Raw genomic sequence first — 16,015 nt, forward strand, 5'->3', positions numbered from 1 at the left:
ACCTAAATGGACTTCAAATGATGTCCCTAATATATCAAGTCCTGCTTTTAACTTAATTCAAGCCCTGGGCATGCGTCTGCAGCCCTTGGACAAGCTGGGCTTTGGATGCTCACTGAGATTATTAGTTTTAAGTGCTAAATCATGCAGGTGTGAAACCCAAATACAAAAACCTGGGCCAACAATACACCAGCCCAAAGCTCCAAGCAGGAAACAGGATTTTTTAGTATGTTAAGTATTTGTTTCTATTTTTCCAAATTTAAGCTGGCAAAATCTTGGTGAAAGGACAGATATTGAGTATTTTCTGGTCGGGGAGCAGCAGCTGGGGCTGGGAAGGAACAATATCATGGTTTAATTCCAGTTAAAAGGGACAAACTTTTGTTTCAAAGCTGCTTGGAAGGTTTTTGAGTGCTCCCAATTTTCCAGTTCACCATTTGCTTGGGAAAGCCAGAAGGCTTTGGGAATCACTGGGGGTTTTAAATAAATAGGTTAAACCTTCCTGGCACAAAGATTCCACACAAGGCAGACCCATCCTCGAGGGGTTTTGCCTGAAGCAAGTGCAGAGTGCACAGATAAACTGGGAAAACATCTCCTGGCACAGAGGAGCCCCCAGCCCCACGAGGAACAGCGACGATGCCACAAGACCCCGACGAACAGAGGCACCGAGGGCATTTTCCTCCTCTCTGCAGCCCCTGAGCGGGGGATGAGCTCCCATTTCCCAGAACAGACACGAGCAGGGAGCGTGGCCCACGGGATGGGGTCCGTGCTGGGGGTTGGGGGGATCCCCCAGCCCCACTATTTGCTGTTTGGGGTCTGCTGCTTCTCCTGCGCCGGCCGCTTGTGCTTCTGGGCCACGCCGTAGGGGACGTGGGCGGCCACGGCGCCCATCTCCTGCGCTCCCTCCACGTGGAACATCTGGTCGTCGAAGAAGATGTGGGGCCGGATCTTCCTGAGCAGAGGTCCCTTGGGAGCCCCGGCCAGGAACAGAGCCTCGTCCGTCTCCAGGCCCCAGCTGCGCAGAGTCTTTAGGGCCCGGGCCCCCGAGCTGGCCGCGCTCCGCGCCGTCACCAGGTACGTGCGGATGGGACACTCCAGCCTCAGCCCCTTGGAGTAGAACTTCTTCTGCAGCTTCCCCAGCGCCTCCAGGAAGCCCTTCAGGGGGCCCTGCCGGAGCAAGAAGAAACTTTCTGTCAGCCTTCCAATCCCCACCTTCCTCTCGCCACCCCTCCACCCCGTGAGCCCCCCAAAAATGACCCCAAAGCCGTCCCCTGGGCCAGCAGCTGCTGCCCTAGCCCACCTCGCACCTCACTCTGGCTTGACCCCAGGGTTGGGAGCATCCCATGAGGGCTGCCTCTCTCCCAGAGCCTTTTCCTGCCCTCAGCCCAGCTCTACCTGTGCCAGGGGCTTGTTCTCGTGAGCCTTTTCGTGCTCAAAGAACATGTCCAGGCCGTGAGCCTTCACGATCTGCTCCGACTCATCCGAGAAGAGCACGGCGTCCCCGTCGAACGCCACCCGCAGCTGCTTCTCCGACACCTCCAGGTCCCTGCTGGGGCTGAAGATGGTGGCTGCAGCAATCCCTGAGGATGAGGCAAGAGGTGGCAGTTATCCAAGGATCCGTCCTCGTGGCTCAGCCGCCGAGGAGCAGAGCAAAACACGACGGGCTGGGAGCAAAACACCCCAAGGAAACGCGCCCGGGAGCACCCGCAGCTTGGCCCCCGAGAGCTTCCACGGCAAAAACAAACCCCCAGATGACAAATCACCCTTTGCATACAAGAATTAAGGAGGAAAAACACCGCCTTTGCCTCGGGAGAGCTGTGGAGCTGGAGGAAAGGTTCATTTCTATGGAAACTGGAGGCTCTTTGGAGCGTCAGAGACGTGGGGCTCGGCAAACCTCAGGTGCACGTCGGCTTAGGGACAGGGATATTGGATTTATCCTTCCTGGGATCAACCCCCTGAGGGCTCCAGGCTCCCCCCGCTGCCCCCCCTGAGCTGGACCCCAGACTCACCCTCTTCAATGGCCCCACTCACTTTCTCGGCGTCGGAGGAGAGGTAGAGGTTGGTGTGATAGGCCTTGAGGTAACAGATGGGGCTGTTCCCTCCCGTCATGCAGAACCTCTCGATGAACAGATCTGGGGGCAGGAGGGAACCCGGGGTGAGCCTGGCTGCCCCCCAAACCCAGCCTGGGTGCTGGAAGGGCTGAGGTTAATTTTGGTTCTGCTGCCCAACAGCAGGGCCAGCAGCCAGAGCTCCTCCCCACCAGCCAGTTTCTGCTCATCACCCAGAAAATCCGGGAGAAGCGGGGGAAAATGGGAGAAAACATCTCCTTTTCTTGGTGCCAAGCAACGCCACCACCCAAAAGCCACCGAGGAGAGCTTTGTCCCCATCTCACCGTAGTGGTTGATGCTGTTGATCAAACGAACCCCAACCTGGGCGTGGTTGTTGGTCATGAGGACGATGTCGAAGAGCTCCTCGCTGTCGGGGTAGAGCTCACGGAGCTGAGCATTCACTGCCTCCAGAGCCTGCAGCACCCCGGGGAGAGGGGGTGGGTGTCAGCCAGCTCCCCCCAGGCGTGGTCCTGACCCTCTTCCCACCCAGCAAAAGGCTCCTGGTCACCAAATCCACAAATCTGCCCAGCCCCAGGTGCGGTCCTCGCCCCTTCCCACCAACAAAACACTCCTGGTCACCAAAACCCCCACCTCAACTACACCCCGAGCCAAGCTGACATCAGCCGGGAAAAAATAGATTCATCTTAGAGGGGGGGAATAATTCCACCTAGCTACTCTTCCGTTTTCAAACACAAAAGGTTTGGAGTTATTAAATGAGGATAAATTAGCTCCAAGTTACAGATGAGTGTTTTTTCAAGCAGTCAGAACCAAGTCTTGCCCCACAGAGCTGATTAATCTGTTTACTGGGGAACAGACTCCAGCACCCAGAACTGCACTAACTGCCACAGGGGTTAGAAAATATTTTTCAAGTTTGAAATGCCTCATTTCAACACGTCAGGATTAGAAATTGGCCGACTCGGGAGCAAGGCAAAACTCAGCCAATTTACAAGAATAAATCAATTGCAATAATAATCATAACAAAAAAAAAAAAAAAAAAAAGACAATTCCCTAAAGGAAACACTTTAAATGTGATCCAAGGAGATGATCTGTTCAATTCTTGGGCTCAAGATGGAGAATCCAGCCCTGGAAGCAGCACGTCAGCTGCTGGGAGGTTTGTCTGCCCTGTGTTTGCTCTGTGGCTCGTGTCCATCCTGGCCCCACCTGAGCTCTGTCCTCTCCCCAAAATTTCTGGGGAGCACGGCGCTGTGGCTGCTCACCTTGACGAAGGGGAAGGCGGCCCCGGGGAGGAAGGGCTCGTTCTCGTGGTCCAGCTGATATTTCACGTAGGCCTCCACGCCCTGCTCCGTGTAGATCTTCTGCTCCTCCTCCATGCGGAACAGCGCCCGCGAGGACACGGCGATGGTGATGGCGTTCTCGGGTTTGGGCTGTGGGCAGAGGGACAAATTAGGGAGGCAGCCCCTGGGTGGCATCTCCTGGCATTTAAGGCCACGAGGCCAAGGAGAATGACAGAGCAGCTACGTCCCGGGGCTTCCATGAAGCCCTGATGCTCCATCCCCACACATTTGGGCCACCTCAGATGCCGCTGCCAAGCCCTCCCACTGCAAACAGGCTCCCAGAACCCGTGCAGACCCCAGGAGGAGCTGCTGAAGCCCGTGCAGAAGGAATTTGTGTGGCTTTTCCCACCCCCCAGGCAGGAACGAGGCGCGCTCTGCGGCTGAGCCAGAGCCACATCCCGTGATGCCGTCCAGATGTGACAAACAGCCCGTGCCAGCTCAGCTCCTCCAAACACTTGATACAGTTATTGTGGGTGGAAACATGACAAACAGGTGGTGCAAGCAACGATTTATGAGTCATTATTATTGATGTTCGACGGCTCCGTCCAAAACCCAAATCCAAAACCTCCTCCAGCTGAAGCCAACGAGGCACCTCCAGAGTGGCTTGGCAGGGACAGAGGGGACAGCAGGAAAGTCAAGCTCATCTTGACCCCCACCTGTCCTCCCTCTCTCCCCTTGCAGGGCAGGGAGGGTGTTAATTAATCCCCATCACTCACTTGCAAGCACAAAAATAAGTTAATTACCGATGGCCAGTGAGAAACCCTGGCTGCCAGGACAGCAAATCCTACAGAGGGACAGTGGCACTCCTCTGTCCCCTACAGAGGAGTCCAGCGAGCAGGACAGGGCTTGGGGGCTCTGAGAAATCCTGGCTGTGAGCACTGCAGGAACACCTCAGCCCCTGCTGCTCTGTGCCTTCCAGGATCCTCTGTGCCATGCTATCCATGAGTAATCCTCCGGCAATGCCATTTGCTCAGGGTGGAGGGTGCCTCCTCCAGCTGCTCTGCACACCCAGGTGCTCCAAAGTTCAAGCTCCCACCCTGCCCGGGGCTGAACTTTCCCGGAGCAGCAGCCTGGCAAGGCTGAGGTGCCCCATCCACACTGGCATTCGCTCCCCGCAGGGCTCGCTCTGCCCCCAGCCCCACCCAGGAATGAGTCAGTGGGAGCCTCCACGCCGTTCCCAGCCCCACAGCAGGTCCGTCCCAGGCGCCTCTCCAGAGGCTGCATCCGTCCCCAAAATCCCCCAAATCCCCAGCAAAGCGATTAGGACGAGACCCAGATTAGCTCGGGCTGGGGTGATCACTGCGGGCACAGGGATCCCTTTCCCACAGCATTTTCAGGGGAATCAGATCAGGTTGGGAAGTGGCTCTTTCAGGAAAGCAGGGGAACAACCCCCAGGACAGGCAGGACCTGATCTAGGACACCAGCACGGCTCCAAGTGAACCACAGCCATGTCCCCGAGGAGTGTCAGCTATAAACTGGTCACGGGCCAAGCCTTTGGCACTTCAGCTCATTAATTAGTAACTCTGGTGTCATGGGCCATTTATTAGCTGAAAATATTAATAACTCTGAAAGGTCTTGGGACATCCGGCCATTAGCTGGAGTCCTGCTGCTCCATCCTGCTCCCGAGTCCCTGCAGCGCTGGGTGTGCAGGAAATCTTCCAGGTGTTTGCTCCCTGATCCTGGGCCAGGGTCAGCCCTGGAGGGAGATTCCCAGCAGAGAAAACAGGTCAGCAGCCCAGATGTAACAGCACTGAGGCGTGTTCAAGGGGGTGAGAAGGATGTTTGGGGCCACAAGCCAAGCCGGGTGCCCAAAGGGAATTTCCATCTCCCTCTCCCTCCAGCGCACACCTTCCACACCTTGCCCAACAGCCCCGGCTGCTCAAGGTCCCTTCCCCGCCTCTGAAAGGCACCAGCCCTCCGGGAGGTTCATTTAAGAGGCAATAAACACAGCAATAAAAATAACCCTCAGCTCCAGGCCTGCCTCTGCCCCAGCGTGGGCTGCTGGAGCCCCAGGTGCCTGCGGGCAGGGAGCCCCTGGGAATGGGAGCTGCCGGATCCTGCCAAGGAAGATTTGCACCTTGTGGAGCACTCGGGGCAGGGAAGCCTCACCCGGGTGCTAAAGCAGCTCCCAGCTCCGGCTGGGCTGGAACGGCCCTGCTGTTCCCTGGGAAATGCTGACATTTGGAAAATGAGGCGATTCTGCACTGCAAGGAGGGATCTGCATTTTGACATTTCTTTGAAGTGGAGGTTTCATTTGGAAGCGTTCCCTCCTCAAGGTTGTTTGGATGCCTCTCCGTCCCCATTAGTGCTGCAGATGGTCATTACAACGCTCAAAAATGAGCTTTAAAAAGCCTCAGGAACCACAGCACCTCAAATCCTCCATCTGAGTGCTGCTAACAACCCACCCAACCCCACTTTTCCCCAGAAATTGAGATGTTTCAAGGCAAACACTCCTTTTTTGTAAGAGGAAATGTGTGCCTGGGAGAGGTCCCACTCCGAGTCCTGGGATGGATTTGGTCCCACAGCCCCCTGCTCTGGCTGCCTCAGCCCTGGAGGGTTTGGGCTGAATCACAAACTCTGTTTTCCCCTCAGAGCAGCATCCAAGGTCAGCCAAGGTCAGTGAAAGCTCATCCAACACAAGTCCAGGCTCTGCTCAGCCGAATCCAACTGAATTTGCTGCCTGGGGATTCATGGTGAGCTCCTCTTCCTTCCCATGGGAAGGTCAGATCCAGCCCCCTCCGGGACCTCGAGCAAGAGATTAATGATGGGTTTAGGAGGAGTGTGAACAGGGTGGGGGAAGGTCCCATCCCAATCCTGGCTCCATCCCTAGGGTCAGCCAAGCAGGAGGGACAACCAGGGCCAAGTCCTGACAGCCAAGCCCTCTGAAGAGGAACATCAGCCACTGGCACAGCTCCAGGAGGTCCACAAGGTCCAAACCCCCACTCAGAAGTGCAAAAAGACCTTTCCAGCAGGCTCCAGCTCCACTGAGTGCAAACCCCACCCGAGACCCCAAACCCCCCAGTTTTGGGGTGAAGGCGTATTTCAGGAGTGACTGGAAACAGCCCAATTTTCTGCCTGCAGATCCAACAGCTGGCAGCCTTTAAATCGCCGCTCTAATCAGATGTAAATCCCCAGCAGCCCCCCAAGGATTAGAGGCAGATATTTGGAAATCCCACAGGCTCCTGGGATGTGCAGTGGGACTGTGTCACCCCTCCCACGAGAGCCACAGGTGCCCACAGTGCCACCCAACCCCAGCAGCTTCACTGCCACCCCTGGAGGCCACCACTGGCAGGAGCCACAGTGGGGACCCCATTCTGCACCCCTTGATCCTTTTGAGCTGCCTGGGGCTGGACCCAACTCCATCCTAAAACCCTGCAGGAATTCTGGGCACTTCCCTGGATGCTGCAGAAGACCAAACTCTTGTGATTAATTCAACGTTCAGAAGATTTTGGTCACGGAAAGGGAAGAAGAAGGGTTTGCCCCAGGGTCAAGCATTGTCCCCACTCCAGCATCCCAAAAATCGCACACGGGTGGGATGAGTGGGTCCCAGAGGGTGCCCAGAGGAGGGGAGCCAGCAGAAAACCAGCTCCCTCTGGCCCGACTCGGTGTCACCAGAGAGGCTGGGGACATTTCCAGCATTGCTGAAGGGTGACAGGTCTCATTGCTGACCTCCCTGGCAGGAGCAGCCGCGGGAAGAGCTGCGACCACTGCAAAGCAGGAGTGCCCCATTAACCCGCTCCCCAGGCAGGAATGGCTTCCCAAAATCACCTTTTCTCCTGTCACCTCGCAGCTCCCACAGCTCTCTCCTGCTCCTGTTGGGCCAGGAGGACAGACAGACAGACAGACCTTGCACCCCAAGGGTGCAGACAGACAACACCAAACCCCATTTCCTGAAGGAGCCCCGGGCACCAGCAGCCCCCTGCTCAGGATCAGATTAAAGTTCAGGGCGATGGCCGGGGTGGTTTGGAGTTTTCCAAGAACATTATTTATACTGCAGAAAAGCGCCCTGCAGCCATCCATCACAGGCTGCCAGCTGCCTGGCACAGGGCCCCCAGCCTGCCCCAGAAGAGGGGCACGGAGCCTGGCATCGTCCCCAGCCCCACAGGCCGTGGTGGCACAGCCCAGCCCTCAGGATGTGAGCGTCTGGATCTCGGTTTGCAAAGCACATGGCTGCCCCCGTGCCTCAGTTTCCCCAGTTGTACAGTTACTGGTCAGCGAGCTGGCTGCGAGGAGAGGAAGAGGAGGAGGCCGGGATGGCATCCATGGGCAAAGCACGGCATGAAAGACTCTGGGAAGGGCACAGGCAGCAGCAACGTGAGCTGGCTGCGGGTCCAGGACCAGGGGTGGCAGTCTGGTCCCCAGCAGGGAAAGCACAAGGGCTGCCCCAAGTGAGGGCTTGGACGTGTCCCCTCGTGGAGAGGTGGCACACAGAGCTTTGCCACAGAAGGTGCCAGCAAGGAAAGCGTCACAGAAGGTGCCAGTTGTCACCAGGTCCAGTGCCTCTGCCAGACCCCAGGTTCTGGGGGTCCCACGGTTCCGAGGGTGGCTGTGGCTGTGCCTGGGGGGCTCAGAGGCTGCAGGTGGGCACAGCCCCCAGCCCTGCCGGGCTGCCAGCCCTGCTCTCCCGCTGCCATTCCGGGACACGGCCGTGTTTAAAGCCGGCAGGCTCAGCCCTCCTTAGATAACACAGGAGCAGGATAATCTCCCGGAGCAGGCGAGGGGCAGCTACACCCCTGTGACACCCCCTGGCCCAGGCAGCGGCTCGGCTCCTGACTGTCCCCCGGCTCTGCCAGTGCCACCCCTCCTGTCCCTGCCAGGGCCTCCCGCCTTGGCACAGGGGACAGGCAGCTCATGGGGCACCGGGCCACTCTGCAAGGACAGCTCAGGAGGGAGCCAGGAGCACCACAGGGACCTGCAGGAACCCAGAGAGACCAGGGGGAGCCGGAGAGACCCCAGCAACCAAGGGATGCCATGGAGGAGTGGGAGCACCTGGAGAGAGCCAGGGCATCCCCAAGGACCTGGATGGAGGCAGGGGGAGTCAAAGAAACACCAGAGACACCATGGGAGACCCCACAGAGCCTGGAGGAGATGGAGAACATGGAGAAATTCAGGGGCACCCCAAAACACGTGGAGGAAATGGGGCAACGGAAGGGACCCCAGAGATCCTGGAGGAGATGGGGCACCCACAGACACCCGGGGGTTTCCATGGGGCAATCCATGAGGAGAACCTGCGGGAGATGGGATACCTGGAGAGCCCCGGGGCACCCGCAGGGGATGGGGCAGGCGGGGCGGGGGTCGCCCCCCATGGCAGGGAGCGCTGCGCGGCACCTCGGGGGCTCTCACCGATTTGGGCTTCTTCTTGGGGGCGAGGTTGTCGTAGAAAGCCTTGGCTTCATCCCAGGGCCGCCCCGGCGCCCCGGCGGGGCCCGGCGGCTCCATGGCGCGGCGGCTCCGCGGCACCGGCGGCTCCGCGGCACCGGCGGCTCCGCTCCGTGCGCGGCGGCGGCTCCGCGCCTCCCGGGAGCTCCCGGAGCCGGGGCCGGCCCGGCGGAACGCGCTTTATATGGCATCCCATGAAGCTCCGGGGTTTCAGTCCACCGGGGCACGGATTAACCTCTTCGGGACCGAGCGCTCCTCGCCGCCGCCGCGCTCCCCCCGGCGATACCGGGGAGCTGCGGGGAATGCAGGAGGGAGCCCCCGCTCCAGGGCAGAGCCAGCGGCGGGGGCAGCGAGCGGCCGGGAGCGAGGGGAAGGCGCTGGGGACAAAGGTGGCCTCAGCAGAGCCGCGGGAGGACACGGAGCAGGAGCCATGGGGCAGCGCTGGGGACACCAGCTCCTGCTCGTCGCCAGCCGCGGGTCTCTGGTTTGGCCATCCTCGGGAGCACAGGGTGGGCAGGGCTGGGAGCTGCAGAGGATGGAGCAGCCAGGGGAGGACAGAGGTGTGGTGGGACCCTGCTCCGTGCCAGGGTGACCTGTGCCATTCACTGGTTAGTGGGTGTTAATTGAGGCTCTCCTCTCCCAGGAGTGCTGGTGGGAGCAGCCGCAGAGCTGCACATTCAGCTCAGGCTAAAAATTCCACCGCCACCAGCAGACCCCCCCAGAAGCCTTTGGAGAGCAAGGGGTGCATCCCAGAGACCAAAACCCAAGAGCCAGGAAAAGGGGCAAGGGATGAAGGATCTCACCTGGAACAGGGCAGCTCCCTGGGGGAGGTCACAGAACAGGCTTTTACCCAAATCCTGGCTAAAGAAAAGCCATCCCTACAGACGACAGCCTCGGGGACCCCCATGTGGTCCATGAGACCAATCCAACACCCCCCCACCTGCACCGAGGTCCAACCAGGAGAGCAGAGCCAGCTGTGAGCTGGTGAGCAGGGCTGGCTCCAGGAATCCCAAACCCTTTGGGGATTCAACATCATTTCAGCCTCACAGACTTCCTTTCCCCAGGGCCTTTGCAGCTCCCTGCTGGGAAACACCTGAGCTTCCTTTGGGGTGGCCCCTGGGGAAGCAGAAGCTTGGAGGGCTGCGGGATCACCAGACTATTCTTGGAGTTCTCTTTTGAGCTTTTGAGTTGCTGCCCTTTCAGGCAGCAGCCCTGGCACGTCCCCAGCTCCCACAGAGTGGGACATCTTGCCCCGTTCCCTCTTTCCCAGGCACTGCTGAGCTGCAAACTCACACGCGCGCTCCTGGAAAGCACAGCGGCCAGAACCGAGGTGCAGAGCTCTTCTAAAAATACACTCCCTGCCGTGGTTCTGGCACCCTCCCATCCCCGTGCTCCCGTGCTGGCTGCTGCAGGACACACCAAAGGCTGGGGGATTGCAGGATGCAGGTGGGATGGGGCGAGCTGGGAGCCAGCCCTGCCGGATTGATTCCAGAGAAGGATGAAAATTTGGTGAGAGCTCCTTAGCAACAGTCACTGTCTGTGCAGGCTGCTGAGGGAGAAGAAAGGCCAGAGGAAAATCTGTGCGAGAAAGATGGGGGTGGAGAAAAGAAGGACAAAGATGCACTGAGAGCAGGTCCCAGTTGCTGACAGATGGAGCCCAGGACAAAGCCACCAGCCCTGAGGGAAGGGCACAGCCAGGGGCCAGCTCGTGGCTGACAAATGAAACCCATTTCCACAGAGGTTTGGGGTCTGGGTCTCCCCACCCCAAAAGTGACATTCTCTTCCCCAGAGCTGCCTGCATGACTGGAGGGTAGCATTTCCACCCACCTTCGAGGCTCCCCAGCCTAAGCCCCACTGTGCTGTCCCTGAGGGTTTCTCCACCCCTTGGGGTGTCACAGGCTCAGGTGAGACCCCTAAAATATTCTCAGAAGTGCAGTGATGTCACCTCACTGTCCCCAGCCAGCTGCCCCCCCGATAAACCATCCAGAGGGGGGACACCACACACGGGGGACAGTTTATTTTTCCATTAAAAAAATAAGTGACGACTTCACCATCTCCTAACAGACACCACAGCCACCAACACCACAACGTGCAGACTAAACACCAGCCTGGTGCAGACCAAACACCAGCCTGGGACAGGAGGGGTGGATGCAGCAGGCTGGGAGGGGGGAGGAAGGAGACAGATTTGTTTCTTGTGGCCTCAGAGCTTTGCCAGGAGGCTCATCAGGGACAGGACCCATCCACACCTCCCTACAGCCCCCATCCAGCACCCAGCTGTCCCCACAGCAGTGCCACACAACCAGGAGCAGCACCAGAACCTGCCTTCCGCACCCACACTCCTGACCCTGCCTCCAGTTTGGGATTGAAGGCCTCACCTCAATATCCAGGAGGGTCAGAAATGCCACAGAGCACCCGGGGCAGCTGGGGACATCACCCACCTGATGGGATGGAACGTGGCTGCTGGGATGGGACACTGGGCACATCCAGGGCTGGCTTTGGACACTTCTACTCTCTGCTAAAGTGTCCTGACCAAGCCTGGCTGTTCCCAGCAGGAAAAATAGAGGTGGAAGAGCTAAAGCCGGTGCAAGACCCTGCCCTGGCCTCCCCAGGCAGCCTTCCAGGGAATTGCCAGTGAAGGAGGGACCAGGAGCAGGACCTGGGACTTTTCAGCCTCCCTGGAGACATCACAAGCCATGAAGTGGGGGAAAGCAGCAGAAGGGGGACACACAGTTGGTCTCAGCTAGGATCAGGGAATGGGGCAGGCAGAGCAGCGGGGGAAAGCAGGGAGAAAGCAGCAGGGATGTGGGAACAGCTGGCCCTGGTCAGCCAGGACACACCAGGGGCTGCAGGGCATCCATCTCCAGGGTGGGAGAGGGCTGACAGCGCTCAGAGCAGGCTCTGACCTCGAGGGAGTGGAACGTGGGCTGCCCAGGATGCAGCCGGAGCAGGGGCAGCAGGAGGGAGGGAATGTGGCTCATGCCTGGGGCCAAATGGGGGAAAAATGGGGATTGAAACCATCACAGGGGGCAAAGTTTGGCTGCAGCCAGTCCAGCCCTGAGTCGCAGGGCTCTATTTTTGCATGTCACACTGCAGGAGCAGGACGATGGAGGGGTCGCTCTTGGCAGCCTCCTTGAACTCCTCCAGGGAGATCTGGTCATCCTTGTCCTTGTCCATCTTTGTGAAGATCTTGTCCACTCGCTGCTGGGGTGTCAGCCCGTCTTGGTTCATCCTCATCATGATCACAGTCCCCACCATCTTGTAAATGGCCTGGAGAAGGGTGAGAGTGGGAATGAGAGGGAATGTTGGAAGGACACAAGATCCCAGGGCAAGGCAGGGGACAGGGACAGGATTGCTGCTCTGTTGGGACCCTGTTCTATCAGATCCACATCAAGCACCCTTCCGACAAGGCTCTGGGTAGGAAAACTCAATCTTTGGTGCTAAAAGGGACCCAATATGTGTGAAAAGCCTGGAAAAAGCAACCAATCCCTGCTGGTTTGAAGCACCGGTACCTCAATGATCTCCAGCATCTCCAGGCGTGTGATCTTCCCGTCCCCGTCCAGGTCGTACATCTCGAAGGCCCAGTTGAGTTTCTGCTCGAAGGTGCCCCTGGAGGTGACAGACAGGGCACAGATGAACTCCCTGAAGTCAATGGTGCCGTCCCCGTTCTTGTCGAAGGTGCGGAACGCGTGCTGGGCAAACTTGGAGGCGTCTCCGTAGGGGAAAAACTGCGGGAAGGAGAGAAGAGGAATTGAAATGAGGAGGGGGAACTCAGCATGGAGGCTGCACCTGAGGTGCTCCAGCCCCCCAGGCAGCACTCAGACCCCCAGCTGGAGCCCACCTTGATGTAGAGCTGCTGGAACTCCTCCAGGTTGAGGATGCCGGTGGGGCAGTCCTTGAGGAAGCCCTTGTACCACTGCTTCAGCTCCTGCTCGCTGAACTCCGTGCTCCTCACCAGGTCATCCAGCATCTCTGGGGCCAGCTTGCTGCTGTGCTTGCCCATGGCTGCCCCTGGAAAGGAAAACCCCCACCAGGCTGGAGAGGGATGGTCCTTCCAGGCCGTCCTCCACCTTGGCTGATCCTGCATCCCTCTTCTCCTTGCTGGAGCTGATCCACCTAGCTGATGGGTGTCCATGCAGGACAGCAGCTGTGGCACTGGGAATGTGGCTGTGGCCTTTGCTGCTGGAGGTGTCCAGGAGCTGGCCCTGGGACAGCCCACCAGAGCAGCCAGCAGCATCACCCCCATCCCCTGGGCTCGTTTTGGGCTGCAGGAAAACACTCAAAACGCAACTGAAATTTCAGAATTCTTCCCATTGCCTTTGCCAGAGCATGATCATAGAATCCTAGGATGGCTTGGGTTGGGAAGGACCTCATTTAGTTCCAGCCACGCTGCCATGGGCAGGAACACCTTTCACCAGCCCTTCTCTAAGGATGGGACAGTGAAGAATCTGCCATTAGGGCACATAAAAACCTCCCTGGCACCGCTGACCTCGCAGCACCCAGCGAGGACGGCCATCCTGCTCCTTGGTGGGGACGGGGTCTGGCCAGGGGGCTGCAGCAGCAGCAGGGAGCCCTGGCAAGGGCCTGGCTGTGTGGGCAGGGAGCGGAGCTGCTCCGATACGCGCCGTGCCCGCTCCCACGCAGCCTTGGCTGCCAGCGCCGCTCAGCCGGAGCAGCAGATGGTTCTCCGGGAGCTCCTGGAGCTTCTCTCTCCATGAAGTTGAGGAGAAGTTCACCTGGAGCCCGACCAACACCGTCTCCTCTCAGGGATCTGATGTCCTGGCCGTGTGGGCTTGGGGCACACCCTGGGATGGGGGATGTGGGGTTCCTCGTGCTCCCAGCCAGCCCCGCTCCCGGCAAATCCCACAGGCAGCAGCTCCTTCCTGCCCCATCATCCCACCAGCATCTGTCACCGTCTGCCACGGCAGCACCGAACCCACCAGCCCTCGGCAGCCCGGGGAATGTCCGGACACCCACAGAGCACAAGGCTTCCCCAGCGACCCCAGCTCGGCTCCACGAGCCTCCCAGCACCACGGTCTGGTTCTAAATAGCTGGCATTGATCATGAACCATGCCAGGCACTCTACATGGACACACCTGCCACGATCCAAGTCCTCCCACGGCAGGAGGATGCAGCCCCTCACCGCAGCTCAGCCCTCAGTGGCCGGGACTCCAGAGCAGCACCCTGAAGTCCACAGCCCACCATTCCCTTTTCCAAGCGGCACACAGCCGTGCCAGGGCAGGGAACAGCACCCAGGAGGGAACCACACGCTCGCCCCAAAGCATCAATTGGCCAGCGGCTGCTGGTCCCAAAACCGGACAGAGGGGTGGCACTACGGGTGTGCCCCCCAGGGCAGCACAGAGCACCCCAGCCTGCAGCAGCACCCCTGGATGGCACCCCAGGGAGCAGGGACGGGCTCGGGGATGCTCTGCCCACCCGCACTGTGGGATAACTCCGGGCCACCGGCCCCGGCACCCGCGGGAAGCGGCTCCCGGGAGCAGCTCCCGACACCTGCCCCGACGGCGGCTCCGCACCGGGGGGGAGCCGGCTCCCGGCCCCGGGGGTGCGGCTCCAGCCCCGACGGCCCTTACCTGTGGTGCGGCGCGGGCAGGTGGCGGCTCGGCGGGGCCGGGCGGGGCGCGGAGCCGCTGCCGGTACCGGAGGGGCCGCGGTCCAGCCGCCGGCTCAGCCCCCGCCGCTCCCGCCCCTCTTGTAGCCGCGGGCCCCCCGCCCCCCCGGCGGCGACGCTCGTCCATTGGCTGGCAGCGCTGTCAATCAGGCGGGAGGGGCCGCGGGGTGGGGGTCGAGGTGGGATACTGGGGGGCACTGGGATGCTGGGAAGGGAAATGGGGCCGGGGTGCTGGCACCGGGGGGCAGGGGGATGCTGGCAGTGGGATCCTGGAGATGCTGGTCCCTCACGCCCTGCACTGGGGACACTGGGACACGCCAGTGGCTCTCCGCTTGGCACAGGCACGGCTGAAGCACAGAGGAGAGAGGGACAAGAAAGCCACTTTGATCTCCAGAACCAAAGGTGGAATGTTTCCATGGAGATCGCCGAGCGCTTTTCCCGGTGACCTTGGCATCCTGCTGTGATCCCAGTGCCACTGGGCCCGTCCTAAGCTGCCCCTCTGCGTCTGGTGGCCATTGAGCCTGGATGAAGTCTCCAGCCTGCCTGGGCTGCTCCCCATCCCATCCCAGTGGGGTTGTGGGGTGCCATGGGGTGCTCAGCCCTTCTCCAAGGCACCTGCCCTCAGGTGCACCCACCTTTTCTGCTGGGGTGGCTGCAGGAAGCAGCAGAAACTGCCCCAGCTGGAGGTGAGACAGGGTTGGGTTACAAAAACCACAAATATTTGCAGCAGTGGGGCTGAAGGACTTCATCCTCCCCCACCCTGGGGGCAGGAGGGCTGGGACCCCCCCACGGCTGGACGTGTCATCCTTGTGCCCTGTCCCTGGCCAGGGCTGGACCCCACCTGGAATGAGGTGATTCAGCCCCAGGGATTTTGGGTCACCTCCACAGCCTCTGCTGGGCACGGGACGTGGCCCCAAAGCCTCTCCGTGAGCGTCGCCGAGAGCTGGGGGAGGATGAGCCCCTCCCCGGCCCCGCTGGCGGATCTTGGATGTGGGGTAGAGAAGACACCAATTAGCAGCTCTGCAAACCTCCCGTGCCCGGGGTGCTCAGGGGGACTGAGAAGTTAATGAGGGTTTAATTGAAGCAGCGCAGGCTGCCAGGGCTGAGACCGGCCCGGCTCAGCTCACGGGAAGGGGGAGCCAAAGGGGCGTGGGGCGGCTGGAAGAGGCAGGGGAGCCCCAGGTGACGGGGATGCCCTTGGGATGAGGATCAGGGTGACTCTGTGGTCCTGGGATTTCCTTTTTGGGGCCCTGACACCCCAAAGTCGTGGTGCTGGGATGATGCCAGGGGGTCATGGAGGACTGACCACACTGGCAGATCACCCGCTGGAGCACCCAGCTGAGCCCAGCACCCAGACAGAGGCACCCCAAAACCTGCATGAGCCCAGGTTGGAATGGGATATTGGCCCTGGGTCTGCAGAGGGGACAACAGGGTGTCTGGGGGGGACACCGCTGTGCAGGCAGCGCCGGCTCCGCGACAGCTTTTCCCTCCCCACTCCTGCAGCAGTCCCCCAACACCCAGCCCCGGGGCGCAGAGCTGCCAGGGCGCTGCCGGTTCCTGAAAACCTCCCTACCCAGCGGCTCCAAGGAATGCAAAGGGCTGCAGCTTCCCCC

The 16,015-nt window shown here is 60.1% G+C and overlaps 3 protein-coding genes across 3 annotated transcripts in view; 1 reads left to right on the forward strand and 2 right to left on the reverse strand.

The window, feature by feature from the left end:
- The window catches only part of CAP1 (cyclase associated actin cytoskeleton regulatory protein 1), a 139,639-nt gene that overhangs the window by 57,337 nt on the left and 66,287 nt on the right, over positions 1-16,015 (forward strand). The window lies entirely within an intron of this gene.
- Positions 734-16,015, reverse strand: part of NT5C1A (5'-nucleotidase, cytosolic IA) — a 54,916-nt gene continuing 39,634 nt past the window's right edge. Inside the window, exons 2-7 of the mRNA XM_068172868.1 lie at positions 8,741-8,889; positions 3,320-3,487; positions 2,387-2,516; positions 2,004-2,126; positions 1,390-1,574; positions 734-1,161 (exon numbers count right to left, since the gene is read on the reverse strand). Coding sequence (XP_068028969.1) covers positions 793-1,161; positions 1,390-1,574; positions 2,004-2,126; positions 2,387-2,516; positions 3,320-3,487; positions 8,741-8,836 — 1,071 coding nt within the window. The 5' untranslated portion in view covers positions 8,837-8,889 and the 3' untranslated portion in view covers positions 734-792. The remainder of the gene's footprint in view (positions 1,162-1,389; positions 1,575-2,003; positions 2,127-2,386; positions 2,517-3,319; positions 3,488-8,740; positions 8,890-16,015) is intronic.
- HPCAL4 (hippocalcin like 4) lies at positions 10,779-14,504 on the reverse strand. Its single transcript, XM_068172895.1, has 4 exons — positions 14,365-14,504; positions 12,615-12,784; positions 12,286-12,501; positions 10,779-12,043 (listed from the first exon to the last, which is right to left on the reverse strand). Exons 2-4 carry the CDS (start codon positions 12,774-12,776, stop codon positions 11,846-11,848), a joined length of 576 nt encoding a protein of 191 aa, XP_068028996.1. The 5' UTR covers positions 12,777-12,784; positions 14,365-14,504; the 3' UTR covers positions 10,779-11,845.

The sequence above is a fragment of the Anomalospiza imberbis genome, chromosome 25 (assembly GCF_031753505.1).
Source record: "Anomalospiza imberbis isolate Cuckoo-Finch-1a 21T00152 chromosome 25, ASM3175350v1, whole genome shotgun sequence".
In the NCBI taxonomy this organism is placed as follows: Eukaryota; Metazoa; Chordata; class Aves; order Passeriformes; family Viduidae; genus Anomalospiza; species Anomalospiza imberbis.

What these genes read in the sequence shown, in the direction of transcription:
- HPCAL4 (XM_068172895.1), bottom strand. Translation starts at nt 12,776, where the DNA reads ATGGGCAAGCACAGCAGCAAGCTGGCCCCAGAGATGCTGGATGACCTG. An exon ending in TCCAGCAGCTCTACATCAAG is followed by an intron (nt 12,502 to 12,614) that starts GTGGGCTCCAGC and finishes TCCTTCCCGCAG; the next exon opens with TTTTTCCCCTACGGAGACGC. An exon ending in AGATGCTGGAGATCATTGAG is followed by an intron (nt 12,044 to 12,285) that starts GTACCGGTGCTT and finishes ACCCTTCTCCAG; the next exon opens with GCCATTTACAAGATGGTGGG.